This window comes from Nannobrachium achirus (genome assembly GCF_963921795.1).
Source record: "Nannobrachium achirus genome assembly, contig: SCAFFOLD_666, whole genome shotgun sequence".
NCBI classification, from domain to species: domain Eukaryota; kingdom Metazoa; phylum Chordata; class Actinopteri; order Myctophiformes; family Myctophidae; genus Nannobrachium; species Nannobrachium achirus.
Window position 1 is genome coordinate 1 of NW_027664631.1, and position 15,813 is coordinate 15,813.

Here is a 15,813-nt window from a genome sequence, read left to right on the forward strand (position 1 = left end):
CGTTCACTGCAACCTACTGTGTCCCACCTGTAGTGACCACTAGGGGGCGCTAGACATACCTGTAGTGTCCCTTCTTGCGGAGCGTCTCCTTGAAGTGACCCAGCGTGAGGCAGTGGCTCTTCATGCTCCGGCGGTACGGGATCTCCTCGCCGCAGAAGAAGTACGTCACCACCGTCTCGCTGCCGCCGCCGCCCGGCGACGTGCCGTGGACGCCCGGCGACTTCTTACACTCCTTAGTCCTGGAGAGAGAGAGAGAGAGAGAGAGAGAGAGAGAGAGAGAGAGAGAGAGAGAGAGAGAGAGAGAGAGAGTGTGAGGAGCGGTGGGCCCCATATTGTACGCGGTATAAAAACAGACACAACATGTGGAAAATGGGAACAAGTCATAGGTGGACCAACTGGCTCTCAAACGTTGTAATTTCAAGGAGCAGTAGTTATATATGCATATATATAACTATATATATATATATATAATAACATATATATATATATATGACTGTGAGAATAAAAATAAGGGTCCATTTGGTTCCATTTGTTACGCTCTCGGAGTTACAGACCAGTAAGGGACCTGCTTTAATGAAGGCCCCCAAACTTTTGTTTTCTCCACCCTTTCTCTACACCAAATCTATTTCCCTGAAAATAGCCAAATCTACAACCTTACAATGCCAGAAAAATACATGATTATGGCCTAAATGTTTCGCCACCACAATCCAGTTAACTCTGACAGCGCACAAATGGAACCCAAGCGAGTGGAGACCCGAGCTGTTAGGTTAAAATGGAACCCAAGCGAGTGGAGACCCGAGCTGTTAGGTTAAAATGGAACCCAAGCGAGTGGAGACCCGAGCTGTTAGGTTAAAATGGAACCCAAGCGAGTGGAGACCCGAGCTGTTAGGTTAAAATGGAACCCAAGCGAGTGGAGACCCGAGCTGTTAGGTTAAAATGAGACCCGAGCTGTTAGGTTCAAATGGACACACATGACTTTGCACCGACCGCTAATAAAAAGCCACGAGGCGGACGGAACACCTGGACACTACGGAGAGAAGGAACCAGTGCTATCAGGGTGTGTGTGTGTGTGTGTGTGTGTGTGTGTGTGTGTGTGTGTGTGTGTGTGTGTGTGTGTGTGTGTGTGTGTGTGTGTGTGTGTGTGTGTGTGTGTGTGTGTGTGTGTGTGTGCGCGCGCGCGCGCTGCGCGCGCGCGCGTGTGTGTGTGTGTGTGTGTGTGCGTGCGCATGCAGGGAGGCATAGAGTTAAAAGGGTTAAAAGTACACTGAGAGAAGGAGGAAGAGGAGAGAGGAGGAGAGGAGGCATCGTACTCTTCTGATTGGACAAGGCCGGTGGGGGCGGCGGCGAGGCGGGCGGCCGGGGATGGAGGGGCGGAGCCCCCGCTGCTCTGCACAGGCACTGATTGGTGGATGATCTTGTCTCTCTGGAGGAGGCTGGAGGAGGCGTGTCTGCAGGAGAGATCACATGACCACGTTAACCCTTTGAACACCAAGTACTGCGTTCGGCTGCGTATGTAAGCATGTTGTGTCTGTGTCCGTTTAAGCCCTGTAGCCCAATCAGGGTTCAGCATTTCTGGCAACGTCATCATTAACAGCCAATGAGGGACCAGCATTCCTGGTGATGCTAGTGGTGATGTCACTGGCATCGCCAGTGGTGAGAACCTCGCGACGCGAGGCGTTGTGAGCTTGTAGATCGGCTATTTTCACAATTTCTGACAATTTGGAAAATGTTTAATTTGCCATTTTAGAGGTAGTAAAACGTCCTTACATTTTCACTTCAGAAATGTGCAGATACCCTCTATACACTTAAACTTTATGTTGGTTTGTTTACTGTTGAGTGAGAAAACAATGTTGCACATTAATTTAATCCTCTGGGGACCCCCCCAAAATAATGTGGGGACCCCCGACCCACAGGTTGGGAACCACTGGTCTAGGTAGTAGGCCTACCTGGTCTTGGGGGTCTTGGGGGTACAGGTGGTGGTGGAGACCTCCTCGAGGCGACGGCAGGCCTCCTCCAGCTGTGCCAGGGTGTTGGGCGGGGGCAGCGGGGGCATGGCGGGGTCCTGGATGAAGGGGTGGGCGGGCTGGTGCCCGCGCAGGAGCCCGCAGCTGCCCCCGCCGCCCCACGTGTGGGTCTGGGTGGACGAGCTGCCGCCGAACGACTTCTTGGTGCTCTGGGTGCTGCGGAGGGTAGAGACGGAGACAGGGTTAGAGACAGAGAGAGAGACAGGGACCATGGGATTTGTAGTCCTGTGAAGACCAGAAGGACTACATACACTATAGCTAGAACGTTGTGTTTAGTTAGATTAGTTTAATGTTGGGACTGTCTGTCATTGGATATACAGTTTCTTGTTCGTACGTGTTTGCCCACCAGGGAGTAATGGTTCTAATCATCTTATGTAATCATTTATAGATTCTGTGAAGAACAAAAATCTTCATTCACTTTTGTCGTTTTAGTTTTAGTTTTTAACAATGTACTGGTGTTTTAATTTGATGGTGAAGTGTAAGTAGCCTTCACTGAGGTGAGGGCTAATGGCGATCAGTAAGCAAGGGATAACATCTCGCTCAGCGGTCATTATCGAGTGATATGAGCCCGACAGGTTGACGCAAACAAGGAAGTGTTAATCAAATAGAATCCAATTTTGGTTACTGCATTGTCTATTTCTCGCTTCAAGTGTTTTTAAAAACATTCTTGAGAGCAACGTTTAGTTGTAAATGTCGCTGTGTGTTTGTTTACATGGCTGACATTCACCCAGTGCAGCCTGACTGCAGCAGGTGCTCTGAGTCTTTGATTAGGCAGCGGTCTGTTATCGAGCGGAGTGGTCTGTTATCAGGGAATATCAGACCTCTGATTTCAGCGATTGACCAATCAGAATCAAGCATTCAAACAAGCCGTGCAATAACGAACAATAAACAATGAGAGAGAGAGAGAGATGTGGACAGCAGCACAGGTATGATGATGATGATGGGTTTGTAGTCCTATGAGGACCAGCAGGACTACAGATGCTAAAGCGACAGCGACAACAGGGACGACGATGAGGATGGGAGTTGTAGTCTTTGTGAGGAGCATGGTGGAGGCTGCCTACCTGTGAGACTTGTGCCTGCCCTGGCGCTCGCTCTCCAGGATCCACTGCCAGACGTTCTGTGAGCGGTCGGCCAGGTCGCAGGGCAGCTGGAGGGGAGCACCATCCTGGCCTGGGCCCTCCGACACCCCCTCCTCCTCCTCCTCCTCCTCCTCCGCCCCAGAGCGACACACGCCACGCCTCGACAGAGAACTGGAACGACTGGCGGAAAGGAGAGAGAGAGGGAGAAAGATCAACATGACGTCCAGGACTCGAAAGTAGGGCATTCACGACTTGTGATTTTTGCAAGTTGACTCGACTCAGTAAAGTCGACTTTATCGTTTGATGACGTCATCACATCACACACGACCCCCCCAATTATTTTGGGGGGTCCCCAGATGATTAACTTAATGTGAAACATTGTTTTCTCACTCAACTGTAAACAAACCAACATAACGTTTAAGGGTTAGGGTTAAATTAAACATTGTCCAAATTGTCAAATATATAGAGGCAGAAATTGTGAAAATAGCAGATCTACATGCTCACAACGATCTACATACTCGTGTTGTGAGCATGTAGATCTTCCACAATTTGTGACTGACATCAACCACAGAGAGACTGACCCCACGCTGCTGCTGTTGTGGTGCTGTGCCGCCCCGCTGCCACACATCTCCCTGCCCAGGCTGCGGCTGCGCTGGTACGGCTGCCCCCCGGTGCCCGCCGCCGCCGGGCACAGGCCCTGCTGCTGCACCCGCAGCGTAGCCTCCCTCTCCATCTGCTCCTTGCTCCGGGGGCCGCTGGCGCTGCCCGCAGGGTGGTGGTGGTGGATGTAGTGGTGGTGGATGTGCTTGGTGCTCTGCCGGCTCACCAGGGTCACCGCCGGGGCCCCGGGCGAGGGCGAGGACGGGGCTCTGCCCGCTCCTCCCCGGGGGAGGGGCCTGTGGCGCTCAGGGGAGGCGGAGCGGAGGGGCGAGTGGCCGCCCCGCGTGGCCACGTGATGATGGGTGGCGCCGGTGGGCGACTGGCAGCCGGGCGTCTTGAGGACCCGGGAGAGGTGCTCGTCCAGGATGGCCTGGGCGTTGTCATCCTGGTCCCCCGAGCCGGATAGGAGGGACAGCGGGTGGTGGTGGTGGTGGGGGAGGGGGAGACACGCCTCCGACTCGTCTCTTTCCTCCTCCTGACGAGAGAGAGAGAGAGAGAGAGAGAGAGAGAGAGAGAGAGAGAGAGAGAGAGAGAGAGAGAGAGAGATGCTTTAGAACAGAGGTTTTCAACCAGTGGTCCTTGGGATGAACCAGTGAAGTCAGGAACGTATTTGATGCTCTGTGTAGCTTGTTTAGTAACAGGCTTTTGATGTCTCGTTGCTCTGCTGAGCGACTGAGGAGGCCTTTTGTTCCTGCTGCTGTTAAATTGTTTCACGAACACAGCTGGCTCTGTTTTGGGAGGCTGTCTTCTGTCTTGTTTGTCTTTTTCTTCTTCTTCTTATTTTTTAAATAAATTAATTTCAATGTAAATCCTACTGTATGTTACTGTTTCTTGTTTGTGTATTTCTACTCGCTCCGGTGGCAAAATACGTTTCCCCTCTGGGATAAAAAAAATAAAACATACCATACCATAACATACGTTGGTACTCTATAAAGCTGCTTCGAACTGAAATTGAACTGAATTTGAACTGAAATTGAAGTTGACATTGAAGTTGAAATTGAACTGAAATTGAACTGAAATTGAATCAAAATTGAAGTTGAAATTGAACTGAAATTGAACTGAAATTGAACTGAAATTAAATCAAAATTGAAGTTGAAATTGAACTGAATTTGAACTGAAATTGAATCAAAATTGAAGTTGAAATTGAACTGAAATTTAAAACCGATTGGAGGTGGGTGTACCTCTTGTATCTGCTGCAGCCTCTCCTCCAGGGAGCTCATGGTGTCTCTCTCTCTCTTCAGCCTCTCCAGTCTGGAGATGAGCTGGGCAGCGAAGGCTGGGGGGTCCACGGGAACCATGTCCTTGGGGGGCCACCGGGTCCTCTGTGGGGAGAGGAGAGGAGGTTATTAGAAGGCTGGGGGGTCCACGGGAACCATGTCCTTGGGGGGCCGCCGGGTCCTCTGTGGGGTTACAATATTATTATTATAAGACAACAACAACTGAATGGATTTGTGTTTTATTGAGTAAATCAGATTTTCACATTGAAATGGATTCAGCTCCATCTAAGAGGAAACATAAGGGCATTTTTGCCCGTATTCTCCTCGAGATTATGCTGCGAGGAAAACGTTGAGATCATAGCCATTTTGGTTAGAACTGACTGAAAATAAAATTTACTTCAAGTTTAAAATGATACAAAATGTTTTTTTTTCTTCTTTTGTATCAGTCTCCAAATAAATTCCAAATATTATCAATTGATCTCACGGCACCCCAGGGTGCCCCAGCACCCGCTTTGAAAACCCCTGAGCCCTAGGGGGTCCCCAGAGCCCTAGGGGGTCCCTAGGGGGTCCCCAGTTCAAATAATATGATAATTTTTGCGAGGGAAAAGTTTGAGAAAGCCTAGTTGTAGGGATGGGGAGGGGGGGGTGGGGGGGGGGGGGGGGGGGGGTCATGCTGGGTAATGCTACGGCTCTCTCTGTCATCATCATCTTCATCATCTTCGTCAGCCTCTGAAGTCTGCTCACTTCAAAGGCTGCGCTTCTTAGTTGTCAAATATCAAACAGAGAGAAGGGGTGAGGCTTTACATCTAGGAATGAAAGTCACACATCGACGGGGGGGAGGGGGGAAGAAAAGGGAGAGTGGGTGTATGGGTGAGGGGGGGGGGATTAAAGGAAGGGAGAGGTTGAGATGGGGAGATGGGTGGAGAGAGAGAGAGAGAGAGAGGGATGAGAGAGAGGAGGAGAGGAGGAGCAGATAAAGGAGTCAAACAGGGCAGGAGATCAGAGGAGTCAAGGTCATTATAGCCCCGTTTCCACTGCAGGGCCGAACCAGAACCAGAACCAGAACCAGAACCAGAACCAGAACCAGAACCAGAACCAGAACCAGAACTTTCCAGAACCAAGAACTTTCAAGAACCCGTGAAGTTCCGGGACCAAGTTCTGCTTACGCTTCCATATAACCAGTCCTAAGCAGGAAGGTACCAAAGAAAAGCAGCAAGCAGCGCTGCTGGCCCCGCCCATATAGGGTTCCCAAAACTCAAGTTTAGGAGCAGGACCTAAAAAAGGTGCCAGGAACCTTGTCTGAAACCGGGCCGTGTGCAATGGAAACAAAACCAGAACCAAAACAAATAGGTTCAGGTTCCTGAAAGTTCTGGTTCCACCTTGCAGTGGAAAAGGGGCTCGTCTGGGATCACTTCACTTTTCGGAGTTGTAACCGGTCGGGAGCGGAAACCACAACACGTCATGTTGTAGTACTCAAAGACTACAATTTGGCCGGAACTATCCACCGGAAACAGTTTTAACCGAAAATAATTCCCCTGCGCTCAAGGACATACTTTTAGGGCCTACCTAATAAACTCCTTGATGCGGAGTAGTTTTGCTTTTGAAAAATTCGTTTGGTATATGCATCTTTTAGTCCAACTCGTAGCGACTGGCAAGACTACACTAGGCTAACCGAGTATTTTAATAGGTATTGGGGAAACAAACGGAGGGAACCAAAACTAATTGACGCCGCTTCTTCTAGTGGTTTCTGCGCTTTAGGCGGCCATATATGGAGCCAGAACAGTCTCATAATTCACAAATGCGTACCTCCAGTTTTGTAATTTTTGAAATTTTGTGTTTCCACATTTTGAACTCACATGCCCAGATTTGAAACTCACAAGGTCAGATTCTTGTGTATTTTGTATCTGTGATTTGTATCTGTGTTTTGTATTTGTGTTTTGTATCTGTGATTTGTATTTGTGATTTGTATTTGTGTTTTGTATTTGTGATTTGTATCTGTGATTTGTATCTGTGATTTGTATTATTATTTGTTATTTGCATCTCTGATTTTTATCTGTGATTCAAATCCACAAAATACAAACACAAATCACAGATACAAATCACAGATACAAATCACAAATACAAAACACAAACACAAAACACAGATACAAATCACAGATACAAATCACAGATACAAATCACAAATACAAAACACAGACACAAAACACAGATACAAAACACAAATACAAAACACAAACACAAAACACAAATACAAATCACAAATACACATCATATAAATCCACAGATCATGCACGTCTGCTGTGAGGTAATTTTTTCCGCCACTAGGGGGAGCTGTGCAGTGGATTTTTTTTTACAGTGGATCTGTTTTGCAGTGACTTTATGAGACTCAGTCTGACGGGTTGCCATGTCCGCTTATTATAAGCGACTTTATTATTACCATTATTATTATTAATATTAATAGTAATTCTTCATCTCCAGAGGCGAGGCCGACCGAGGGGCCTCTGGAGTCGGGGTCTGACCACCCGGGGACCCCCTGGAGCCCTGGGGACCCCCCGGGGACCCCCTGCTATCTAGTCCCATGTATTTAAAAAATGTTCGGCTCTACAATGGTTTCAATGGGAGGGCCGACATTTTTTTGGGGAAATCCGGGACTTAACCCGCACGGACACCCTCCAGGGGGCCCAGGGACCCCCGCAAAATTATAGCGCCGCCTAGCGGCGGCGCGCCGCCACTGCAGCGCACATAAACTTCCATAACTCGGGCTAGGAGCGACCGTTCGAGACGGGACCGGTACCCACACGTCCGGCTCGGGGCCCCGGAGCCGGCCGTGCCACTGCGCCGCCTGGCGGCCGACGCCAAACAGGAAGTGCCTCTATATCTCATGAACCGTTTGTCGTACAGACGCGTGGGTGGCGTCATATGACTTGATTAAGAGTCCTTGACCTTAATTGGTGCAACAGGAAGTGCCCTTCGCCAAACAGGAAGTGCCTCTATATCTCATGAACCGTTTGTCGTACAGACACGTGGGTTGCGTCATATGACTTGATTAGGAGTCCTTGACCTTAATTGGTGCAACAGGAAGTGCCCTTCGCCAAACAGGAAGTGCCTCTATATCTCATGAACCGTTTGTCGTACAGACGCGTGGGTGGCCTCATATTACTTGATTAGGAGTCCTTGACCTTAATTGGTGCAACAGGAAGTGCCCTTCGCCAAACAGGAAGTGCCTCTATATCTCATGAACCGTTTGTCGTACAGACGCGTGGGTGGCCTCATATTACTTGATTAGGAGTCCTTGACCTTAATTGGTGCAACAGGAAGTGCCCTTCGCCAAACAGGAAGTGCCTCTGTATCTCATGAACCGTTTGTCGTACAGACGCGTGGGTGGCGTCATATCACATGATTAAGGGTCCTTGACCTTAATTGGTGCAACAGGAAGTGCCCTTCGCCAAACAGGAAGTGCCTCTATATCTCATGCACCTTTTGTCGTACAGACGCGTGGGTGGCGTCATATCACATGATTAAGAGTCCTTAAAGGAGTAGTTCACCCCCAAAATGAAATTTTTTCTATTGATTACTCAGGCCATGGAGAGTAGAGTTCAATAATATTTTTTGTTTTTTGTCACATTCCTAAGACATAAATGTGATAACAATAAATTTACCCCCCTTTGATTCCGGATGGTGACCCGTTTCGAAACGGGTCACCATCCGGAATCAATGGGGTTAAATTTACTCGAATCAAAATGTTGTCTTAGGAATGTGACAAAAACCAAAAAATATTATTGAACTCATTTTGGGGGTGAACTACTCCTTTAACCTTAATTGGTGCTTCCTTCGCCAAACAGGAAGTGCCTCTATATCTCATGAACCGTTTGTCGTACAGACGCGGGGGTTGTGTCATAAGACTTGATTAAGAGTCCTTAACCTTAATTGGTGCTTCCTTCGTCAAACAGGAAGTGCCCTTTGCCAAACAGAAAGTACCTCTATACCTCATGAACCGTTTGTCGTACACGTGTGGGTGGTGTCATATGACTTGATTAAGAGTCCTTCAGCAATGATGACCGGGCCCTTGCAGCTCTACCCACGTCAAAAGGGGCAGCAGCCATCGGAAGAGGATGCAGGGCTAGTTAAACCAATTAAGCTGAAGGACTCTTAACTCATTCTGTGCCAGATGCCAAAATGGCTCCAAGGTAGCTGTGCCGAGATTTTGTATGTTTTTCTTTACTATGCAATGAAAAAAAAATGATTTTTTTTTAATATTTTTTTTCCCCACAGAAACAGACACAGTTGTTGTGATTCAGTGGCAAAAAGAATTTTGTCAATCGGACAAATGGTTCCAGAGATAGAGCTGTTTGAATGAAAAAAAGTGTCCATCCACTAGAATGGACACACATGAACACACATTTTCTCAATCAGCTAAACGAGGGAGCGAACACACAAACAGAGAAAAGCATCTCTCTGATCTCAGGTCATTTTGACATCTTTAAAAAAAAAGAAAAAAAAATGATTTTTCTTTTTTTTTTTCTATGTAAAAAACACAAAAACCGTCATAAGCCGTCATTGGCACACAGGGCTATTGGAAAAAAACCGTCATAAGCAGTCATTGGCACAGAATGAGTTAATCAAGTCATATGACACCACCCAAACGTGTATGACAAACGGTTCATGAGATATAGAGGTACTTCCTGTTTTGCAAAGGGCACTTCCTGTTGCACCAATTACGGTCAAGGACTCCTAATCAAGTAATATGAGGCCACCCACGCGTCTGTACGACAAACGGTTCATGAGATATAGAGGCACTTCCTGTTTGGCAAAGGGCACTTCCTGTTGCACCAATTAAGGTCAAGGACTCCTAATCAAGTAATATAAGGCCACCCACGCGTCTGTACGACAAACGGTTCATGAGATATAGAGGCACTTCCTGTTTGGCGAAGGGCACTTCCTGTTGCACCAATTAAGGTCAAGGACTCCTAATCAAGTAATATGAGGCCACCCACGCGTCTGTACGACAAACGGTTCATGAGATATAGAGGCACTTCCTGTTTGGCGAAAGGCACTTCCTGTTGCACCAATTAAGGTCAAGGACTCCTAATCAAGTAATATGAGGCCACCCACGCGTCTGTACGACAAACGGTTCATGAGATATAGAGGCACTTCCTGTTTGGCGAAAGGCACTTCCTGTTGCACCAATTAAGGTCAAGGACTCCTAATCAAGTCATATGACGCAACCCACGCGTCTGTACGACAAACGGTTCATGAGATATAGAGGCACTTCCTGTTTGGCGAAGGGCACTTCCTGTTGCACCAATTAAGGTCAAGGACTCTTAATCAAGTCATATGACGCCACCCACGCGTCTGTACGACAAACGGTTCATGAGATATAGAGGCACTTCCTGTTTGGCGTCGGCCGCAAGGCGGCGCAGTGGCACGGCCGGCTCCGGGGCCCCGAGCCGGACGTGTGGGTACCGGTCCCGTCTCGAACGGTCGCTCCTAGCCCGAGTTATGGAAGTTTATGTGCGCTGCAGTGGCGGCGGCGCTATAATTTTGCGGGGGTCCCTGGGCCCCCTGGAGGGTGTCCGTGCGGGTTAAGTCCCGGATTTCCCCAAAAAAATGTCGGCCCTCCCATTGAAACCATTGTAGAGCCGAACATTTTTTAAATACATGGGACTAGATAGCAGGGGGTCCCCGGGGGGTCCCCAGGGCTCCAGGGGGTCCCCGGGTGGTCAGACCCCGACTCCCGAGGCCCCTCGGTCGGCCTCGCCTCTGGAGATGAAGAATTACTATTAATATTAATAATAATAATGGTAATAATAAGTCGCTTATAATAAGCGGACATGGCAACCCGTCAGACTGAGTCTCATAAAGTCACTGCAAAACAGATCCACTGTAAAAAAAAATCCACTGCACAGCTCCCCCTAGTGGCGGAAAAAATTACCTCACAGCAGACGTGCATGATCTGTGGATTTATATGATGTGTATTTGTGTTTTGTATTTGTGAGTTTGTGTTTGTGTTTTGTATTTGTGTTTTGTATCTGTGTTTTGTATCTGTGTTTTGTGTCTGTGTTTTGTATTTGTGATTTGTATCTGTGATTTGTATCTGTGTTTTGTGTTTGTGTTTTGTATTTGTGATTTGTATCTGTGATTTGTATCTGTGATTTGTGTTTGTATTTTGTGGATTTGAATCACAGATAAAAATCAGAGATGCAAATAACAAATAATAATACAAATCACAGATACAAATCACAGATACAAATCACAAATACAAAACACAAATACAAATCACAAATACAAATCACAGATACAAAACACAAATACAAAACACAGATACAAATCACAGATACAAAATACACAAGAATCTGACCTTGTGAGTTTCAAATCTGGGCATGTGAGTTCAAAATGTGGGGAAACACAAAATTTCAAAAATTACAAAACTGGAGGTACGCATTTGTGAATTATGAGACTGTTCTGGCTCCATAGCCATACATGGCTGGCCACAAGTAGCAAGTTGGTACCTCCACAGAGTGCAATCTAGTTCAGGGGTTCCCAAACCTTTTTGTCTCAGGGCACCCCATAAATATATTTTTTTTAATCCGAGGCACCCCTACATTATAATTCTCATTCCCAGCTCCTTATATTTATAGCATATCGTCGTTGTCGGGTGGAAACCGTTCGTTTTGTATTTATCGTGTAAAATATGTACTAAACTAGTGAAAACAGCAGATCTACAAGCACAGTGCTTATAGATCGGCTGTAACTTGGAAATACAAGGTTTCTGCCCGACAGTGACGATATTTTAGTGATTATGTTGCGAGGAAAACGTTGCGATAATAGCCATTTTGGTTAGAACTGACTGGAAATAACTTCATCAAGTTTAAAATGATACTAAATATTTTTTCAAGTGTTAAATAAATTCCAATATTATCAAATGATCTCAAGGTACCCCTGGACTGCTGTCACGGCACCCCAGGGTGCCCCGTCACCCCAGGGTGCCCCGTCACCCACTTTGAAAACCCCTGGTGTAGTTTATTTCTGTGCACCTCCTCCTCCTCCTATCAACGCTGGGCTCTTTGAAGTACCGGTACAGCGCACGTACGTGCGCTCAAGTCTTTTATCGTTTGCATTTTTGCACCGGGGCTTGGTTTTTACTCTTCTTTTCTTTCATCCCTTTGTAGTGAGGATGAAGGGATGAGGGAGAGAGAGAGAGAGAGAGAGAGAGAGAGAGAGAGAGAGAGAGAGAGAGAGAGGGGGGGGGGGGGGGGGGGGGGAGGGAGGGAGAGAGACACACACACACACACAGAGCATGTGTTTGATACGGCCGGGGCCCTGGTGCATCATGGGAATGTATGGCAGCCGTCGCCAAAAACTCAGAGGGGAAACGAAAACAAGAGAGAGAGAGAAAAATATAAAGAGAAATAATTGAAGAAAGATAGAGAAAGAAAGAAAGGAGAGAAGAGAAGAGAAGAGAAGAGAAGAGAAGAGAAGAGAAGAGAAGAGAAGAGAAGAGAAGAGAAGAGAAGAGAAGCCAACCTTCCCTTGGGTTGGTTGTTCGTTCTCAGTAATACAAGCCAGCTCGGCTGCATGTTTTATAAAGTTATGTTTTAAAGGAGTAGTTCACCCCCAATATAGTTTTTTTTTCCTATGTACAATAAATGTACCCCCATTGATTCCGGATGGGGACCCAAATGCATCTGGGAGAGAGAGGAGAGGAGAGGAGAGGAGAGGAAGGAGAGGAGAGGGGAGGAGAGGGGGAGGGGGGGGGGGGGGCAGTAGAAAGGGGGCCATGCAGCTCAGTGGGAAGTTGTCACTTCCCTCTGTGTTTGCTCCATTCATCGTCTGATCAAAGCACTGCGTGTGTGTGTGTGTGTGTGTGTGTGTGTGTGTGTGTGTGGTGTGTGTGTGTGTGTGTGTGTGTGTGTGTGTGTGTGTGTGTGTGTGTGTGTGCGTGCCTGCGTGCGTGCACTGTTGTGTGTGTGTGGGGCTGATTTCAGAGCCTGGGGGATCAGGCAGATCTTCTCCATCTTTTCCCTATTCTCCATATTTACAGCGTCGGCGGGGGGGGGGGGGGGGGGGGGGGCACAGGGACCCTGGGGTGTTCAGAGCGCTGCGGCGATAAACAGCTTAGAGACCCCCCCACACCCCCCCATCTCCCGCAGACTTCAAGGAAACATATTGGGGGTGTAGGTGACACCAAGGTAGCGCACGAGAGAGAGAGTGTGTGTGTGTGTGTGTGTGTGTGTGTGTGTGTGTGTGTGTGTGTGTGTGTGTGTGTGTGCGTGCATGCGTGCGTGTGTGTGTCTTTGACATCTGCTTTTAGCCTTCAGATCTCTGTTGGTTGTTTTTTGAATTGAGAATAATAATACTATTTTTCTCTCTCTCTCCACTGTTCATGGAACCAAGAGAGATTGGGGGGAACAGAGAGAGAGATGGGGGGGGGGCATGGAAATTACACTGTGGGACCCCCGCCTAAAAAAAAACCCCACTTCTGACGGTCTTCTCTCTCTCTCTCTGTGTGTGTGTGTGTGTGGCTGTGTGTGTGTGTGTGTGTGTGTGTGTGTGTGTGTGTGGTGTGTGTGGCTTGTGTGTGTGTGTGTGCTTGTGTTGCTATAGTTGCAACATAATTACAAATGTCCCCACAACTTGTAGTAGAATTTGAGAAAGAGAGTTTAGATATTTGACAAAAAGACTGAGGTTGGGTTTAGTAGAGAAGTTTAGGTTTAGGGTTAGCGACTGCGTGGCGAACTTGCGATGCGATGTGAGCTTGTAGATCGGCTACATTCCACCATCAATGTTCTTTTTTAAAAGTTAAAGTCATTTCTTTGAATATTTTGGTCATGTGTCATATCTGCCATGTGCAACTTCAAAGCCCAAAAGCCAAACAGAAATGTAATTGTCAACGACAAAAACACAATCAAATTGTTAATCGCAATTATTTAAGTGACAATTATTAATCGTCATGTAAAATGTCATAATCGTGACAGCCCCATGTGTGCACAGTTGTTCCCTATTGAGCTTGGCACATTTCCTGGGGCAAGCTGCCCAGATCCCAGAGATGTCACACAGGTCTTATTTTTTGAGCGGTGGTAAACCGCTCCATAGAGTGGCTGTGCGTGTGTCTGTAGCCACTTTTCCTCAGCGTTTTGCCATAGCAATGTGTGTGTGTGTGTGTGTGTGTAGCCTGTATTACATCACCAATTACATCCTAGACCTATATCCTAGTCTGAAGATGTTATGCAAGCATGACCACCGCTCACTTCACATTGGGTGTGATTTTTCACTCTCAAAAAGCACCTACAATGTAGAGCATTGGAAACTACATTGCAGTGCACATCATGGGGTGATCACTGCTTGCCTCCTGTGAATTTTATTTTGGTTTATTTTCTGTTTTATTTCGTCGCTGAGTGAGGTCAGCAGATAAAGTGAGATGAAAAATGTGCCAATCTCAACAGGAAACAACGGTATGTGAGTGCATGCGTGCATGTGTGTGTGGGGTCCGTGCACATGTGCATGTGTGTGTGTGTGTGTGTGTGTGTGTGTGTGCGTGCACTCACTGGGAAGGCGGGCAGCGCCCCCTGGCTGTTGATCCTCACATGTCGCTGGATCAGCTTCTTGTTGCCGTGCAGCTTGTAGGGAGGGACGCCATCGCTATGGAAACCAACACAAACACAAGATCACACGGGTCAATTAACCAATCACAACAAGCCTCCATTAACCCACTAAGACATGAACAATACTAGAAAAATACCTAGGTGCCGCGCTATGAACTTGTAGATTTGCTATTTTTGAATAGCCAAAGTATTAAAAAGAACGATTAAAGTTTGTTACGTGACACAGATATTGCGTTCTCGATCTCGCATTAAGTTGCACACAGACAGACCTCAGCAGTACCTTGTCGGCTGGGAAGTACCTTGTCGCTGGACATCTGCTAGATCAAGCGCAGTCTCTCGCTAACGTGAAGAAATCCAATTTATTCATTCTATCTGTTTGGGCCTTTTTCATCTCCTCCCTCTCTTTTAAAGGCTTAATTGGAGAACATAAGAGGCCATTCAGAGACGGCTCGTTGAAAACCCATCTTGACTGCTGGAGCTTCGTTTAGTGGATGTTTTTTTTTTATTCTGATGTTAAGGGTGGGTGCTTTTTGTGTGGGGGGGGGGGGAGCAGGGGAGTTAAGAAAAGTCTGAGTGAAGGGTGTTAAGGTTGTATCAGAGTCCAAGGTGAAGAGCTATCACCTCAAACTTTAGGTGATAAGCTATCACCTAAAAATGTGATGGCCATCATAGTCACGGACTCACGGTGAAGTCCTATCACCGAGCCTCTGTGCCTCTGAAACCAGCGGGCACACTGATTGGTCTAGATCGACCAATCAGTGAACGGGGTGATGGGCAGATGTCTGAAGGTAAAAACAGAGGAGAGATGTCGGGGTTTGTGGTGATAGCCCTTGGCCCACCGTGGCGAATGACGTAATGTTGTAGTTTTCTGACTTTAAAAGACTACACCACGGTGATAGCTTATCACTGCATACTGTACTATGATACTCCCTTAAGACGTCACAAGTGTCTTAAGACTATCGGCGGTCACGAACGGGAGCCGCCGCCCATGATGGACACACACCGCGTGCACGGAGCCACCGATCAGGTGAATACGATAGGAAAAAAGTAGTTAAAAGTAGTCTGGCATGGCCAGACTGTTGCCTCCCACAGTTTTCATAGGGTCGATTCTCCACTTTTAGAGCCGAATTTGTTGTTCGGTTCGGTTCGGGGAGTCACAAAATCTCGGCAGTAGCGAAGCAGCCAAATTAATGACGGTGTTTAGATATCTTAACAGTTTTACTGCCAGATG

The 15,813-nt window shown here is 47.3% G+C and overlaps 1 protein-coding gene across 1 annotated transcript; it reads right to left on the minus strand.

Annotated features, from left to right (window-relative positions):
- Positions 1 to 59: 59 nt before the first annotated feature.
- Positions 60 to 14,619, minus strand: LOC308280889 (axin-2-like; the record flags this gene model as incomplete). Its single annotated transcript, XM_080755198.1, has 7 exons — positions 60 to 239; positions 1,311 to 1,448; positions 1,947 to 2,180; positions 3,086 to 3,283; positions 3,685 to 4,238; positions 4,945 to 5,085; positions 14,526 to 14,619. Coding segments are annotated over 7 exons (1,539 nt in total), but the record flags the coding sequence as incomplete, so codon positions are not given.
- Between the last annotated feature and the right edge of the window lie 1,194 nt (positions 14,620 to 15,813).